The sequence below is a fragment of the Dicentrarchus labrax genome, unplaced genomic scaffold (assembly GCF_905237075.1).
Source record: "Dicentrarchus labrax unplaced genomic scaffold, dlabrax2021, whole genome shotgun sequence".
Lineage (NCBI taxonomy): Eukaryota > Metazoa > Chordata > Actinopteri > Moronidae > Dicentrarchus > Dicentrarchus labrax.
In genome coordinates this window covers 7,380,038-7,392,539 of record NW_026136714.1, presented here as the reverse complement: position 1 = coordinate 7,392,539, position 12,502 = coordinate 7,380,038, and the positions used below count along the sequence as shown (strand labels likewise).

Below are 12,502 nucleotides of genomic sequence, written 5' to 3'. Positions count from 1 at the left end.
GGGACTAAGTCAAGCAGTCTATAAACTGACAAGTGACATATACCGTTTATGTGCAGCAGCTGCTGTTGACATGCATGCACCGTATCAATATTCATTTAAAATGTGTGACATGTGTTGATACATGTGTTGAGACAAGATGCAGGGAAAAAAGGTTCATCTTAATGTTCTCCAGCTAAATCAAGAAAAGTGAGAGGCCACGCTTTGTGTCATGGTATGTTATTCTCTCTTTCAGCTGTCCAGCATAGTGCATTCAGTCAAGGAAACAACTTGTTCCTGGCAAGGATGGAAAAAAACAGTCCGGCTCTCAGTGATGAGCAGCAGCCTCTGCTGTCAGCCTCCTCATGCAGAAGTGCTTCAAACTGGAATAAACCAGCTGCTGAGAAAGATCATGAAGAAAAGCCCTTGAAAAAAAAAAAAAAAAAAAAAAAAACCCTCTGCCTCTGTTCAATCTGTAGCTCTATCTCAGTTCTTTTCTTTGTGCCCAATGAGAAAAACAGAGCAAGTCTGTACTCACAACAGATGGAGAGCTGGCTGCAGTGCTGCTGCTGTGTGTGTGAGTGTGTGTGTTAGCAAGGGCTGATAGAAAAGTTCATGACTAGTGACTGGTGTTCTGTGGTGTACTTCCCTATAAGATGCATTAACTGAATACCTGCAAACACAGATCTCTTAAAAATTATTCTGTAATATTCCTGATTCCTGAATAAGTGACTAATGTTGCAGATGAGTTCAAGTGTGTGAGATGATGAACTTGAAGACTAGCTATGACTTATAATGCTCTGCAGGTCCTGGATGATAGTAGGGGTGCTGGCATGGAGGAGCACAGAAAAGGCTTTGATGTAATGAGGATAGCCCATAGAGTGCCAAAGAGTTTATTGAGCAGGGAGGTGGATTGAGAATGGCTTCTGGACGAGTAGAAAAAGAAGAACAGAGATAAAATCATGTGACCATTGTGTGTGTGGAGTGCCAGGAAGTGTTGACCTTCCTTGTTGAACTTTTCCTGTTGCTTAATTCAGTAAATAAGTTAGAAACAATTAATGTTTGACACAAAGAAGCTGAGATTCACAGAGTAGCAAGTGTGTTAATGATCACTAAACAGTAGCTCAATTCTGTCAGTTATTCAACTCATCAGCTGCAAAGGTCAGACTGCCTCTCCAAAGGGTCAGTCTGTATGACTACGTAAACATAACTAAATCACCAACTTATTATTTTCAACAAATGTTCAGAAAGTTCAGAAAAAACATGTTTTATGGGACTTATGTATGATATTATTTTTAGCGTGATCTTGGTGTCATTTTTATACCTGCAGGCTGACATGCACAGGAGGATAGTATACATAAAATTCCTCACACACATTTATGAAAATTATTCAGATTAATCCCTCTCTGTGGATCTGTTCCCGTATAACATTTTCAGACCTGTTGTAATTTTGGTTGTTCTATTGTTTTGAGGAATGCGTGGGCTCGCATCGATGCTGAGCTCCAACCCTCAGTGTAGAGATGTGTGTGTGTGTGTGTGTGTGTGTGTGTGTGTGTGTGTGTGTGTGTTTCTATTATGTCACAGTGATGATGTGGCACTGGCAAGCAGGGGTACGGGGGCCTCAGTCCAACCCTCCTCATCCATGCTGAACGTGCCTGGTCACAGCAAGCTGTCGGGAACCTCTGGATCACAGGGGCTTCTGGGTAGTGGGATTAGCTGGTGAGAGGAAACAGCTGAGGCCTGTGTAGTGTCAGCACTTGCTAATCAACACTCCAACCGCACACACATGCATGCACGTCGCCCCAATATATGTTCTACCTCAATAATCCCCTCCTCCCTTTTTTCAATCTGCACGGGTCAGACACCCACAAAGCCCTGGGCCCACAAAAGTCAAAGGGGGCCGGGGGGAGGAGGGGAGATGACAAAGGCACACTGAAGTGCTTGGTCAAAGCTGACAGGGTTGCTGAGTCATCACTGATGCTGGTTCAAACTGATAATGTGCAAAAATTCCCACTAAAGTTGATGAGCTGTCAGTTTGTACACATCAGTTTTGGGTAAAGGTTACTAAAGTTACAGTTACTGAAGGGTTCCTACATTATAGATGACATTCAGATATCAACAACTTCCAGCTTCAGTTATGCAATGGCAATGACGTTCAGAGATCGCTTTGCATTTTGCATGCTCGTATTTTCCAACAGAATCAATTAACTGGGTTGACGTAATACACAAGTCGATACACTACGAGTAAAATTGATTGACTGCACACAAAAGAGACTGTTGAACGTTATAAATAGGTCTTGTACACAAACTGGTACCAGAATGAGAGCAGCCCTATTTAAAGATAGAAAGCTGCAACATATGCAAATATATCTTGAATATTTATTTGAAACAAATCAAGCTACCAAGATTCCCAACCCACTAATCTAAGTGGTAATATGTATCAAAATGTCAAATGTGAATGTTAACAAAAAAAGAGCTCAAAGTCAACAAAAGTAATTATTTGATGCTTGTGTATTGGATATTACAAAATAAATTTGTCAGTACATTTCAGTCTCATGCTGATACCTCCTCCACCATTGCTCTGTAGCAGGCCAGCATGTTCTTTCTTGCGCATCATTCAGCAGCTATCAATAAATCATGTGTTTTGCTATATGTCGACCTATGGCTGTGGTTCACTTGGCCTGTAGCCGTCAACTCATATCAGGTTTCACTGAGACTTTCCTAGAGTGGGATGCTGTGACTCGTCCAAGGAATTTAAATATTCAAACACACTGGATCATAATTTCACATCACATCTGGTTTATCAGAAATGTGTTGTTTAATACGAACACCTAACCCTAGCTGGTCAGAATGAAAAGATCTAATCTGAGGGACATTAACTTTATTTAATTGCTCTATCAATAAAACAAATGAGCCTATAATATAAGGCAAGAAGACTCTGAGTAAATTATTTGGCACTCCGAATCACTCAGACCTGAAGCAGTCCCATAATTCACATAAGTGGCACTTAAGCAAAGAGGATAGTGCAGCTTTTCTCTCCGTCTTTGCTTTTCCTCTGCTGCCCTGAGGTATCCCCAGTTAATCCCTGGAAACTTTGGTCAGTAAAGACCAGTTTGGACATGTACAAAAAGATTTAAAAGAGGAATAAATCTGTCTCACTTTTTGGGACATTAACAGATATTTAGGTTGACTGCCTGACACATGCCCTAAAAACAATCTTTAAATTTAAGTATGGTGTATTTTCCAATGAATTGGTGATGTCCTACTACTTAGTATGATAGTCTTTAGTATAAGTCTTAGGGCTTTACTATCATCAATCTTTCTGCCAGCATGGCCAGGTGCAGTTTTCAAACCACCTCTAGGGACAGTGTTGTACTAGTTTTTAGAGGATAATCTGGGTCCAGCAGAGTGGCAACCTGTGTGTTTCTAATCTGAAACTGTCATGACCCAAATAAAATAGGTTTCTATCAGGGTCAAGCGATGGGTAATGATTAATCATTTGCAGCGTCATTTTAACTCTGTTTGCTTTTCAGCTGAAGAGATGTTTTGTTGAAATTCTGTCGAAGATTGGGGCTCAGACAAAACAAAGGCCAATGTTAAAAGTAATTATCTTCACTAAATCAAGTGCATTTATTAATATGTGAAAGCATGTAGTGTATATGGTGCACTTGTGTTCAATCTTGCACAAAGAAAGTGACCGACACTCCATTGTAATTTAGAACAAAAAGTTTATTCAAATCAAAAGGAAGAACTAGACAAAAGGTTAAATCATTCAGAACATAGTATATTCATAGAATATCTATACATCGTCATGATTAACAGACAAAAAAAAGATAAAAACAAACATACAAATGGAGAATGAGGAAAATTCAGTGAGTGATATTGCACTTTGTTTCTAAAATGTTTCAGATCCCGTCTCCCAGGTTCTTTAACATTTCAATTCCTGCCTTTATTAGGTCAGGAGTTTAGCTTAGTTTTGACACTGGACTACTCTGAGGCCCAAGCAAATGGACTATGGAACTGACCAACCTGAAACAAATATGTAAGCTTATTCATTACCATGTAGCTTGATTCTCTTTCCCTAAGTAAAATCCAAACAAAGAACTGCAAACAAATAGAACAGGATAGAACAGTATAAGGAGCAGTTTGACTGCTATCCCATGTTACCTAAATGTTTCTCGAGGGGGGATGGGTACTGATCAACAGCTGCCACCCCCAGGCCTGAGGGGGATTGTAGAGGTCAGGGAAACTAACTCAGGAAGGGTACTTGTTAAACTAGCAAGCAAACTAAACCAATGCCCAGAAATACATGGAGAAAAACAAAAAAAAAGTCAACCCTCATCAGCTTCGGAAAAATAACACAATCAAGAGGCCTGTCCAGGATGTCTTTTTTTTTAAAAACACTTGCTTCCAAAGGACTTTTTCTTTTTTCCTCTTCCCTTTTTGTCCTTTTGAATAAACATGGAAAGGTCTAAAAACATACAGATGTGAACAAACATAGTAAAAGGAGAACAAGAGTTAACAGACGCTGAAAAATGAAGAGTCATGATCAGGTCTTTTCTGTGTCAAGGCCACTAAGATAAGATCACTTTAATAATCTGCAGTTTGTCGATTACTGTCAGAAGCTGTATATTTAGTTGCCGCTGGATCTCGATAAGAGCGTGCACACACATACACACACACACACACGCGCGCACAACACATACAAACTGGTGTCAGCTACGTTTAAAATGTAAACTTAGAAAAAGTCACTAATCTTTAAAAAATTAAATAATGCAATAACGTCCTACACAACACTGCTTTACTGAAAAATCTCTATTATAACGTGGTTAGTACCAAATGGTTATTCTCCAGACCTTCACCATTGAATGCTTTTTTTTTTTTTTCTTATCAAAAAAGTGCTGCTTTTCTATTTTCTTGACTATGTCAAACCTCTGTTGTAGCTGGTCTTTTGTGTTGAATGAGTTAGAAAACCAATGTATTACTCATATCAACCTACTACTACTTGTTCTGACCAGTCTCAACAGAAGTTTAGCAATGTCCCCAGCTTTTCATTTGTGCTGGGTTTGCTCCTTTAATACAGAAGCAGTGTCATTCCCCTGTTTCCTTCTCTTTTTTTATATCTAGCATTCTGGCTTCACTGGTCTGGGAAAATCTAACTGTTACTGGATGAACTGGGCAAGTGCAGCAGGACAAAAAGGGAATGTGATTAATCTCAGAAAGCTGCCTTTCTTTGCTGCAGGTCTATTCTCTTGTTTTGGTAGTTAAAAAAAAACTCTTCATTATTTTTAACAGTGCAATTTAAAACCTATAACATTTTTTCTCTTTTTTTCCCAACCGTTTGGCAAGTGAGAAGACCACCTGAGACAGTGCTTTTTTTGGGCAGTTATGCAAGCCTGGCTTGCCCTGAGATTAGGAGTAGAGGGGCTGCAGGCAATTAGGGTGAGGCGAGTCCCTCCACAAGGTACCACCCTCTCAAACACACACTCACACACAGACTCACACTATTTTCTTCAACTACAGTTTGAGTGGCAAATGTAGGTCTGCAACCCTCCTAATCCAAATCCAGAGCAACCTCAACACAAAAAAGGTTAAAAAGCTATTCTACGATTGGAGCTAAATACCAAAAACAGATCAACAGAACTAAACTAAAAGAGGAGGGAAGCCACACTTGGATCCAAGCTGAGGAGGCAACATCTTAAAGAGCTTCCAGATGAAGATAGTGTGCTGCAGTTGTAGTAAAAGTCCAGTCTAGTTGTTATAAGTCACTGAGGAAATGTCATATGGGGAAAAGAAAATTCTTAAACAGCTTAAACAAATTCAGTGCATTGTTCTTGTCCTTTTCAGTCTTTTTTCCAAAATCAAATCCTGTTCTCAGCGTTGCTCAAAGTTATGCAGATGAAAGTCTTAAAAGTTAAGCCAGCAGTCTCATATTCTTAGTCTGGCGCATTACCAGACTGAAACCAAACTATTAGTGATTTTTTTTCTTATTAAACAGAGCCACACAACTCAAGTAAAGAATAAAATGTGCAAAACAAAATCCCAAATGAGGCAGGAGGACCTAGTCTTTGCTCTGTGGTTGACCACTGCCGCTGAATGCTTTCATTCATACAGATTATGGTGGTTGTTGTTATTTTTCCTCTCTTCATCCCATGTTCTTTAGGTGATTCTGCTGGAGTCTGGACATGATTAGTCCTGCCCTTTGTGTGAGGAGCCATGTCCTTATGTGCCATGAGTACAGAAGAATCAAGGGTTAAAGAGGAGCTTTGCAGGCTGAGCCTTGATGATTATTCCTCGTCATTGTCAATACTACCACCAGGGCTCTTGCTACTAGTGTGGAGGGGGGGGGGGTGTCATACAGACTGAATATGTGTTCATCTGTACATATCCAACCCTCAGCAGGCTGACACAGGAAGGAAGTTATACCCCAAACTAGTGACTCCTGTTTCTCTCACTGAGGGAAGGCAGGAACAGATTTGTCCAACCCAACTCAACTGTCAGTATTTGTCCAAGTCTTGGTTGGTTGGATACTTTTCTCTTGTTGTCAACAGCGTTGCGTGAACGTTGTTGCTAGAGAAAAATAAACAAAGCTGAGCCTTGCAAGCGGGTTCCTTTGGAGTTCCCCAAGTCGGTCAGGGGAATTTCAGAATACCCTTCAGCGTGATGGACAGGCATCAAGCCTGCGCTCCTCTGTACGGCTGGCATGATCTGGGTTAGGATCGATCTGGAGTGGGGAAGAGAACAGAACAAGAGGAGTTATTCAATGAAACACAGAGATTATTTAATTTAGTCTGTAATAGAAAAATAAATGGACAAATGATTTGCTCTATTTTATTTGGTGGTTACCTCAGAGTACAGAGGAGGAGGCTGGAAGCGGAATTCGTGAATGTAAGCGAAGAGAGGTCCGTCCAGCTCCTCACGGGCTGCTGGCACATCCAGACTGCTCTGCCTCTGCTCTTCTGTCACAATTTCTGCATAGCTTGGAGGAGCTACAGAAGAAGAGCAAGCCACATGTTAGCATTTTAGGAAATCATACTCAGAATAGAGTCATAAATATAAACCATGATCATGAGATTCAACCTACCTTCAGGCCTCTCAGGCAGTCCCATGCCCAGCCAGCTCATGCTGCACTGGCTGCTGACGCTGGAAGTGCGGGAACCAAAGGGGTGGAGAGGGATGGTTCCGATGACCAGGGGCAGATTCAAGGACAGGTTAATCGCCCCAGGTATGTCCACATATACCTGAGCACAGAAATGAGGACATCACAGTAGGTTAGAATATGCAAGTCATTCTGGATGTGTAAAAAATGTGCAGCAGTGTAAAAAAAAACATGGTCTCTGGAGCTGAGCATTCAGCATGAAATGAAACAGCTTTTTAATCCTCTATCAGATAAAACTATGCTAGTCGGGGCTAAATGGGTCGACCCACAATATGTGGGTCAATGTCTTGAGGTCAGTTACTTATGCAAGGTAGAGCCCTCGGCTGGTGCCTGTCTGTTCGCAAGGTAAAGAGGTTATAAGCACCCTCAAGGCAGGTGTTACCAAAGATATTCTGGGCTAATGCTCTTAGCAGCATGTGTGGAGAGAACACCTGGTGCAATCCAAGGCCCAGATTTGCCAATGCAGAGCTGAGTCAGCCAGGCTCTTTACCAGGAGAGTTACTGGCTTACTAGGAAATATTGATTCTGTACTGATAATGGTGCTGAGTAACTGTGATAATAAGGACAAGAGGAGACTGTAATGAAACATGTATGAGTCTATGCCAGTGATGTCTAAACAGAGGCAGAGTGGAAAAAAAAAAAAAGGGTGAGTGTTGGGGAGTGTCCCAAATACAAGAAGTCTTTACTCACCATGAGGGAGTACTCCACTCTGATAATGCTGCAGTCCAGGATGGAGGGTGAGACAGGTGGGATCTTCAGCATCTTGCCGCTCCAGGTCTCAGTTTTGCCCGAGGACAGAGACTCTCCCCGCAGGTTGGCCACTAGCTGCTTGACCTCCTTCATCTTCCCTTTGGCGTAGAAGGTCTGGGTCTGGTAGATGGCTGCCTTTGGCACCACCATGCGGGATGAGCAGTTCTCAATCTCTGCAAAGATCTGGATCGACTCTCCTGCAAAGTTTCAGAGGGTAGAGGAGAGGTTAAGTAAATGTTCTCTAAATTTCTATCAATGGTAATCTTCTTTTTATCCCGTGTGTAATTACTAGTCAATGCAGTGATCTGCAGAGTGTGATACTCCCATTAACTTATCTGGTTAATAGATGACTAACAAGGTTATCAGTTGCATTATTAATCATTAACCTATTCTCACCTGGGGTGTATCCCTTCCTTTCAATTTTGGCACTTAGGGAAATAGGACCTGAGGTGCAGAACCAACAGCAAAGCGTCTTGTCTTTCGTGCCGGCCTGTGGTGACTGAAGAAAAAAGAAAACAGAGCATTAGCTAATTATATATTCATATTCCCCACCACAACCCTACCCCTGTTCCTGCTATATACTGGGTATTCAGACAAAACTAGAACCCTTTTTTCACTTTGACACTCATTCGATATCTATCTTCCCATTTGTACAATGCCTCAGTCTATTGAATGGCACCAAAGGCTGCTTCAAAAGGAGCTTACCAGCAATAATGGAGTGTTGATGTCAATGTGCTCGAAGACTGTAAATTCCTTCTTGGTCTTCATGGGCAGGAGCCATGGCCTGTGGAGTTCTGCCTTCACCCAATAGCGAACACTGCCATGCTTTCCTTCGAAAGAGGTAGCCAGAGGTCTACAGGAAAGAAGAATAAGGAAAAAGAGGAGAAATGGGTTATATTGACTGTCAGAAGCTCACTTTTGCTACAGCTGAATAATGCTGGTACTGATGTTTAATCTCTTACTCCAGCACGTTAAGACACTTACGTCTGTGGAAGCTCGAGGCTGAATGCATACTCATGTCTTCCTGAATGGATAGTGGTGAGTCCTTCCTCAGAGTTGTCATCGTCTGAAAAACAAGGAGGACAATATTCCAAACACATGTATACCATACCTGGGTAAAATGCTCTACGAAGGCATCTGAAAGTCATATCAAAAACACAGGGTGGGGGAGACAAAAGAGAATTAAGGGATTTTACTATCATATCTGTCTATAATTAATGTATTGAGAGAATAATTTTTAGAGCACACCAAAGAAGTTAATCGTTTGAGGTGCCAGAAACTAACTCAAGTGCAAGACTGTGCTTTTGTATGCACAAACTAGACTCCATTTGCATAAAATACATAAGCTATGATGAGGAAATCTAGGCTATAAGGGGAAACTAGAAAATCTTATCCAGTAACCTAGATAAAGCTCTCTCACTAACAAGGACAAATGTGTTTTCTGTTGATCTCTGGAATCAAATCCAAAAGAAATTCTCGCTTGTTTTTAAAGGAGGAGGAGGAGGGGACACTTTGGCATCGGCAAACTGCTTGTAAGTGAGTACAATTTTATTTTTCATTTAAAAAAAAAAAAAACATCAAGAGTGCATTTTGAAGAGCTGGGTCGACAGACCGGCCGGGTGTGCTTCTGCCAGCTCAGCACTCCCTCCCCCTAGCAGGCAGCAGCAGCAGTGTGGTAAACAAGTGCGGAGCTGTCAGTCAGACGGCAGACTCCAGCAGGAGGAGACCGGCCTAAACCGGTGTGAGCAGCTTCCCACAGCCGCTCTGCTCTCATTACGCATTCACTGTGCGACACCGCAGCCTACTACTACAAGCCTGTTCCGATCACCGACTACCGCAGTTTTCCACCGTGTTTACCCAACTTCAGCGTCACGGGAAATGTGTCATAAAGAGCGGATATAATGTAGCCTTTGATGAAGTACCATTATCGGCGAGCAGCGCTTTATTACAACAACGCATCTTCTCAATGTAAACATTTTATCCGGCTGATAATGAACAATTTGCTGTACAGTTCGCCTTCCAGTCATGACTGTCGAGCGCAGTGACATCAGGCCAAACCCAGTTCACCTGCTACAAACATAGGCTGCTGCAGACTGGAGCAGAAACTATGTATTCTTTCAATGATAAAGAGCAAAAAGGGAGAAAAGCTAAAAAAACCCAAACCATTAAAAAAAAAAAAGAGCACTCATATGCAAGCACAGACACAAGGTGGTGATTCACTCTCAAAAGCATCAACCAATCTGTGGATGAAGTGACACCATTTGTGTTGGGAGAGATCAGTATGGCTCAACCACAATGCTGCTGGCCATAAAACCTAAGTGAACGTCACATTATATTAGCCTACAGAAAAACACATAGGCCTTTGTGCAGATTATGGATACATTCAACTGAAACAAGGTATCAGCTTTGCAGCTCCAGTGCAGCTTTTAAATGCATTTTAAATCAAACTACGGCTACTTCCATCGACTCGTCCTATTTTGCAGGTGTTTCACTTGATTAAAAAGTTGCAGAATTTTATGTCACTCTCTGCAAGATAATGATGTCATTGGCCACACATGAGCACCTCAGCCAATGAGGCGCGGGCGAGGGAGGGGCATGCGCGTCGCCCCGCCCTCTCCGACTCCAGTTTTCTGAACAGGATTGAACCGCTTTGAACAATGGGTGGAAACTTAAGAAAAGCTACAAAGAAACACCCAATATGATGCGTTTCTTCGTTGAAAATGTCTAACAAAGCCGCGGATACATCACCGTAAGTTATTAGGCTATCGCCCTGTGTCTTAAAAACGGAGTATAATTCTCGTTTTACACTTGAAATACTATGAAAAACACAGTTGCCTGAGCCGCTGTCATTCATTCTGACACCTTGACACAAACAAGTAACGATGGAGCTGTATCTAGCCAATGTCATGAAACCACATTTATACAAACACCAGCACAGAAATGAGCAACGATATGTAAGTTATCCATCTCTGTAATAATATTATTACGTTACTATGACAGTTTGTGACATTCAGGACAACAGCATCCCCATCCTCCAGTGAACCTGATCCCCAACCAGCACAAAGAGCATCAGTTCCTCTAAAACTTCTACCAAAAAAATGAAATAAAATCACACTCTCTTACCTCTTTCGTGCCCAATTAAAATATCTTTGTGATTTAGATATTCCACTTCTTCTGTGTAGTTCTGCGTGTAGGCAGTGTTGGATCCAGCATTTCTCGATTCAGTCCAACGAACTTTTGCAAATCCTTTTGCGTGGATTTTGAGAGATTTCACACGGATTTCTCCCGTGACCTCGATGATCACCCTCCCTGAGACGCTGTCCCCGCTGGAGAAAACGGGAACATTGCTGTCATTGAGACAGTCGTAGCTTACTGTGAAGCTCTTTACCTTTCCTAGCACCATGGTGGAAAGAGAGAGAGGCTACAGAGACCTTGAAGTTAAAAAAAGAGTCTATGAAAAAATAATCTCATAAGAAAAAGAGATGCAGTTTTTAGACACTGATCAGTATCTCTGCCCTGCACAAAGCAGTAGGCACGATCAGTGGTTTCTTTGCGAGCAGTTCATTGAGATGTGTGATGGCTGAATAACAGCAAAGGATGCTGTTATCGTCCGCCTCTCTCCTACTTGGTCTCCAGTCAAAGACAAGGAAACCCCCGTAGCTCAGCTCACTTTAAGGGGAAGGGCTGTGTGAAAAACAACCTTGGGCGCATGCGCAGGGCGCTTCACTGCCCCCTCCTTCCGCCTTCTGGAACAAGGCAGCGAAGTGTGGCACTGAGCCAGATGACAAGTTTGGCCAAACAGCTGAAAGACTGTACAAAGAAATGTTCACCACAGTAGTTTTATAAAACTTTACAGGTAATTGGGTGATGTATTCTTTTGTGACATATTAGCCTTTATGTGTTTAAAATACATGAACACATCTACCAAAAATATCTCACCCCAACTTGTTTCCAGACTTGTAGTTCAAGAGCGATGTAAGGAATATGTTTGCTGATTGAACTAGAAAATACACATTTCCAGTCTTTGTAATTTTTGATTATATTGTAACCATTCATGGATAGTACTTCGCCTCAGAATCTTTTTAACACAGCTTCCAGCCTTATTTCCAGGCACATGGCTTAAAATGTCTGCACATTCATTCTGTATCTTTAGATATGTTCTCACATATATCCAGGCTCACTACAACCTCTACATCCATGTGCAACTAACAGAAAATAATAGCTGCATCTTGCTTGATGCCTGCAGCAGAGACCATGCCGAACTGCTGGATACTATAACGTAGGCCTACGATTGAAGGGGGGGAAGAGGGCGAGCAGACTTACAGAAACGCTTCCTATATGTGCATCCATCGCATATGTTGTTTTTGTGTTAAGATTAAAATGAGCCATGCACATATGGGGGGGGTGTGGGATTTCTCATTGTGTTGAGCAGAAAAACAACTCTGAAGGCTCAAAACGCCACCTGGTGGCCATTAAGGCCTCTACAGGGAGCTGCAGTATCACCTGTTGAACAGCACTGTAACTCATGTGCATTGCTTTCAACAAGCAATTCATAGCTGCATAACAACCCTTTCAATTCTGATCCATTGTGATTGTTTACAAGGTACCGCACCAATC

General features: G+C 41.9%; 1 protein-coding gene across 1 annotated transcript; it reads right to left on the bottom strand.

The window, feature by feature from the left end:
- Positions 1-3,684: 3,684 nt before the first annotated feature.
- arrdc3a (arrestin domain containing 3a) lies at positions 3,685-11,538 on the bottom strand. The gene is made up of 8 exons (XM_051423774.1): positions 11,009-11,538; positions 8,870-8,951; positions 8,591-8,738; positions 8,282-8,384; positions 7,826-8,082; positions 7,061-7,217; positions 6,823-6,965; positions 3,685-6,700 (listed from the first exon to the last, which is right to left on the bottom strand). Exons 1-8 carry the CDS (start codon positions 11,286-11,288, stop codon positions 6,632-6,634), a joined length of 1,239 nt encoding a protein of 412 aa, XP_051279734.1. The 5' UTR covers positions 11,289-11,538; the 3' UTR covers positions 3,685-6,631.
- Between the last annotated feature and the right edge of the window lie 964 nt (positions 11,539-12,502).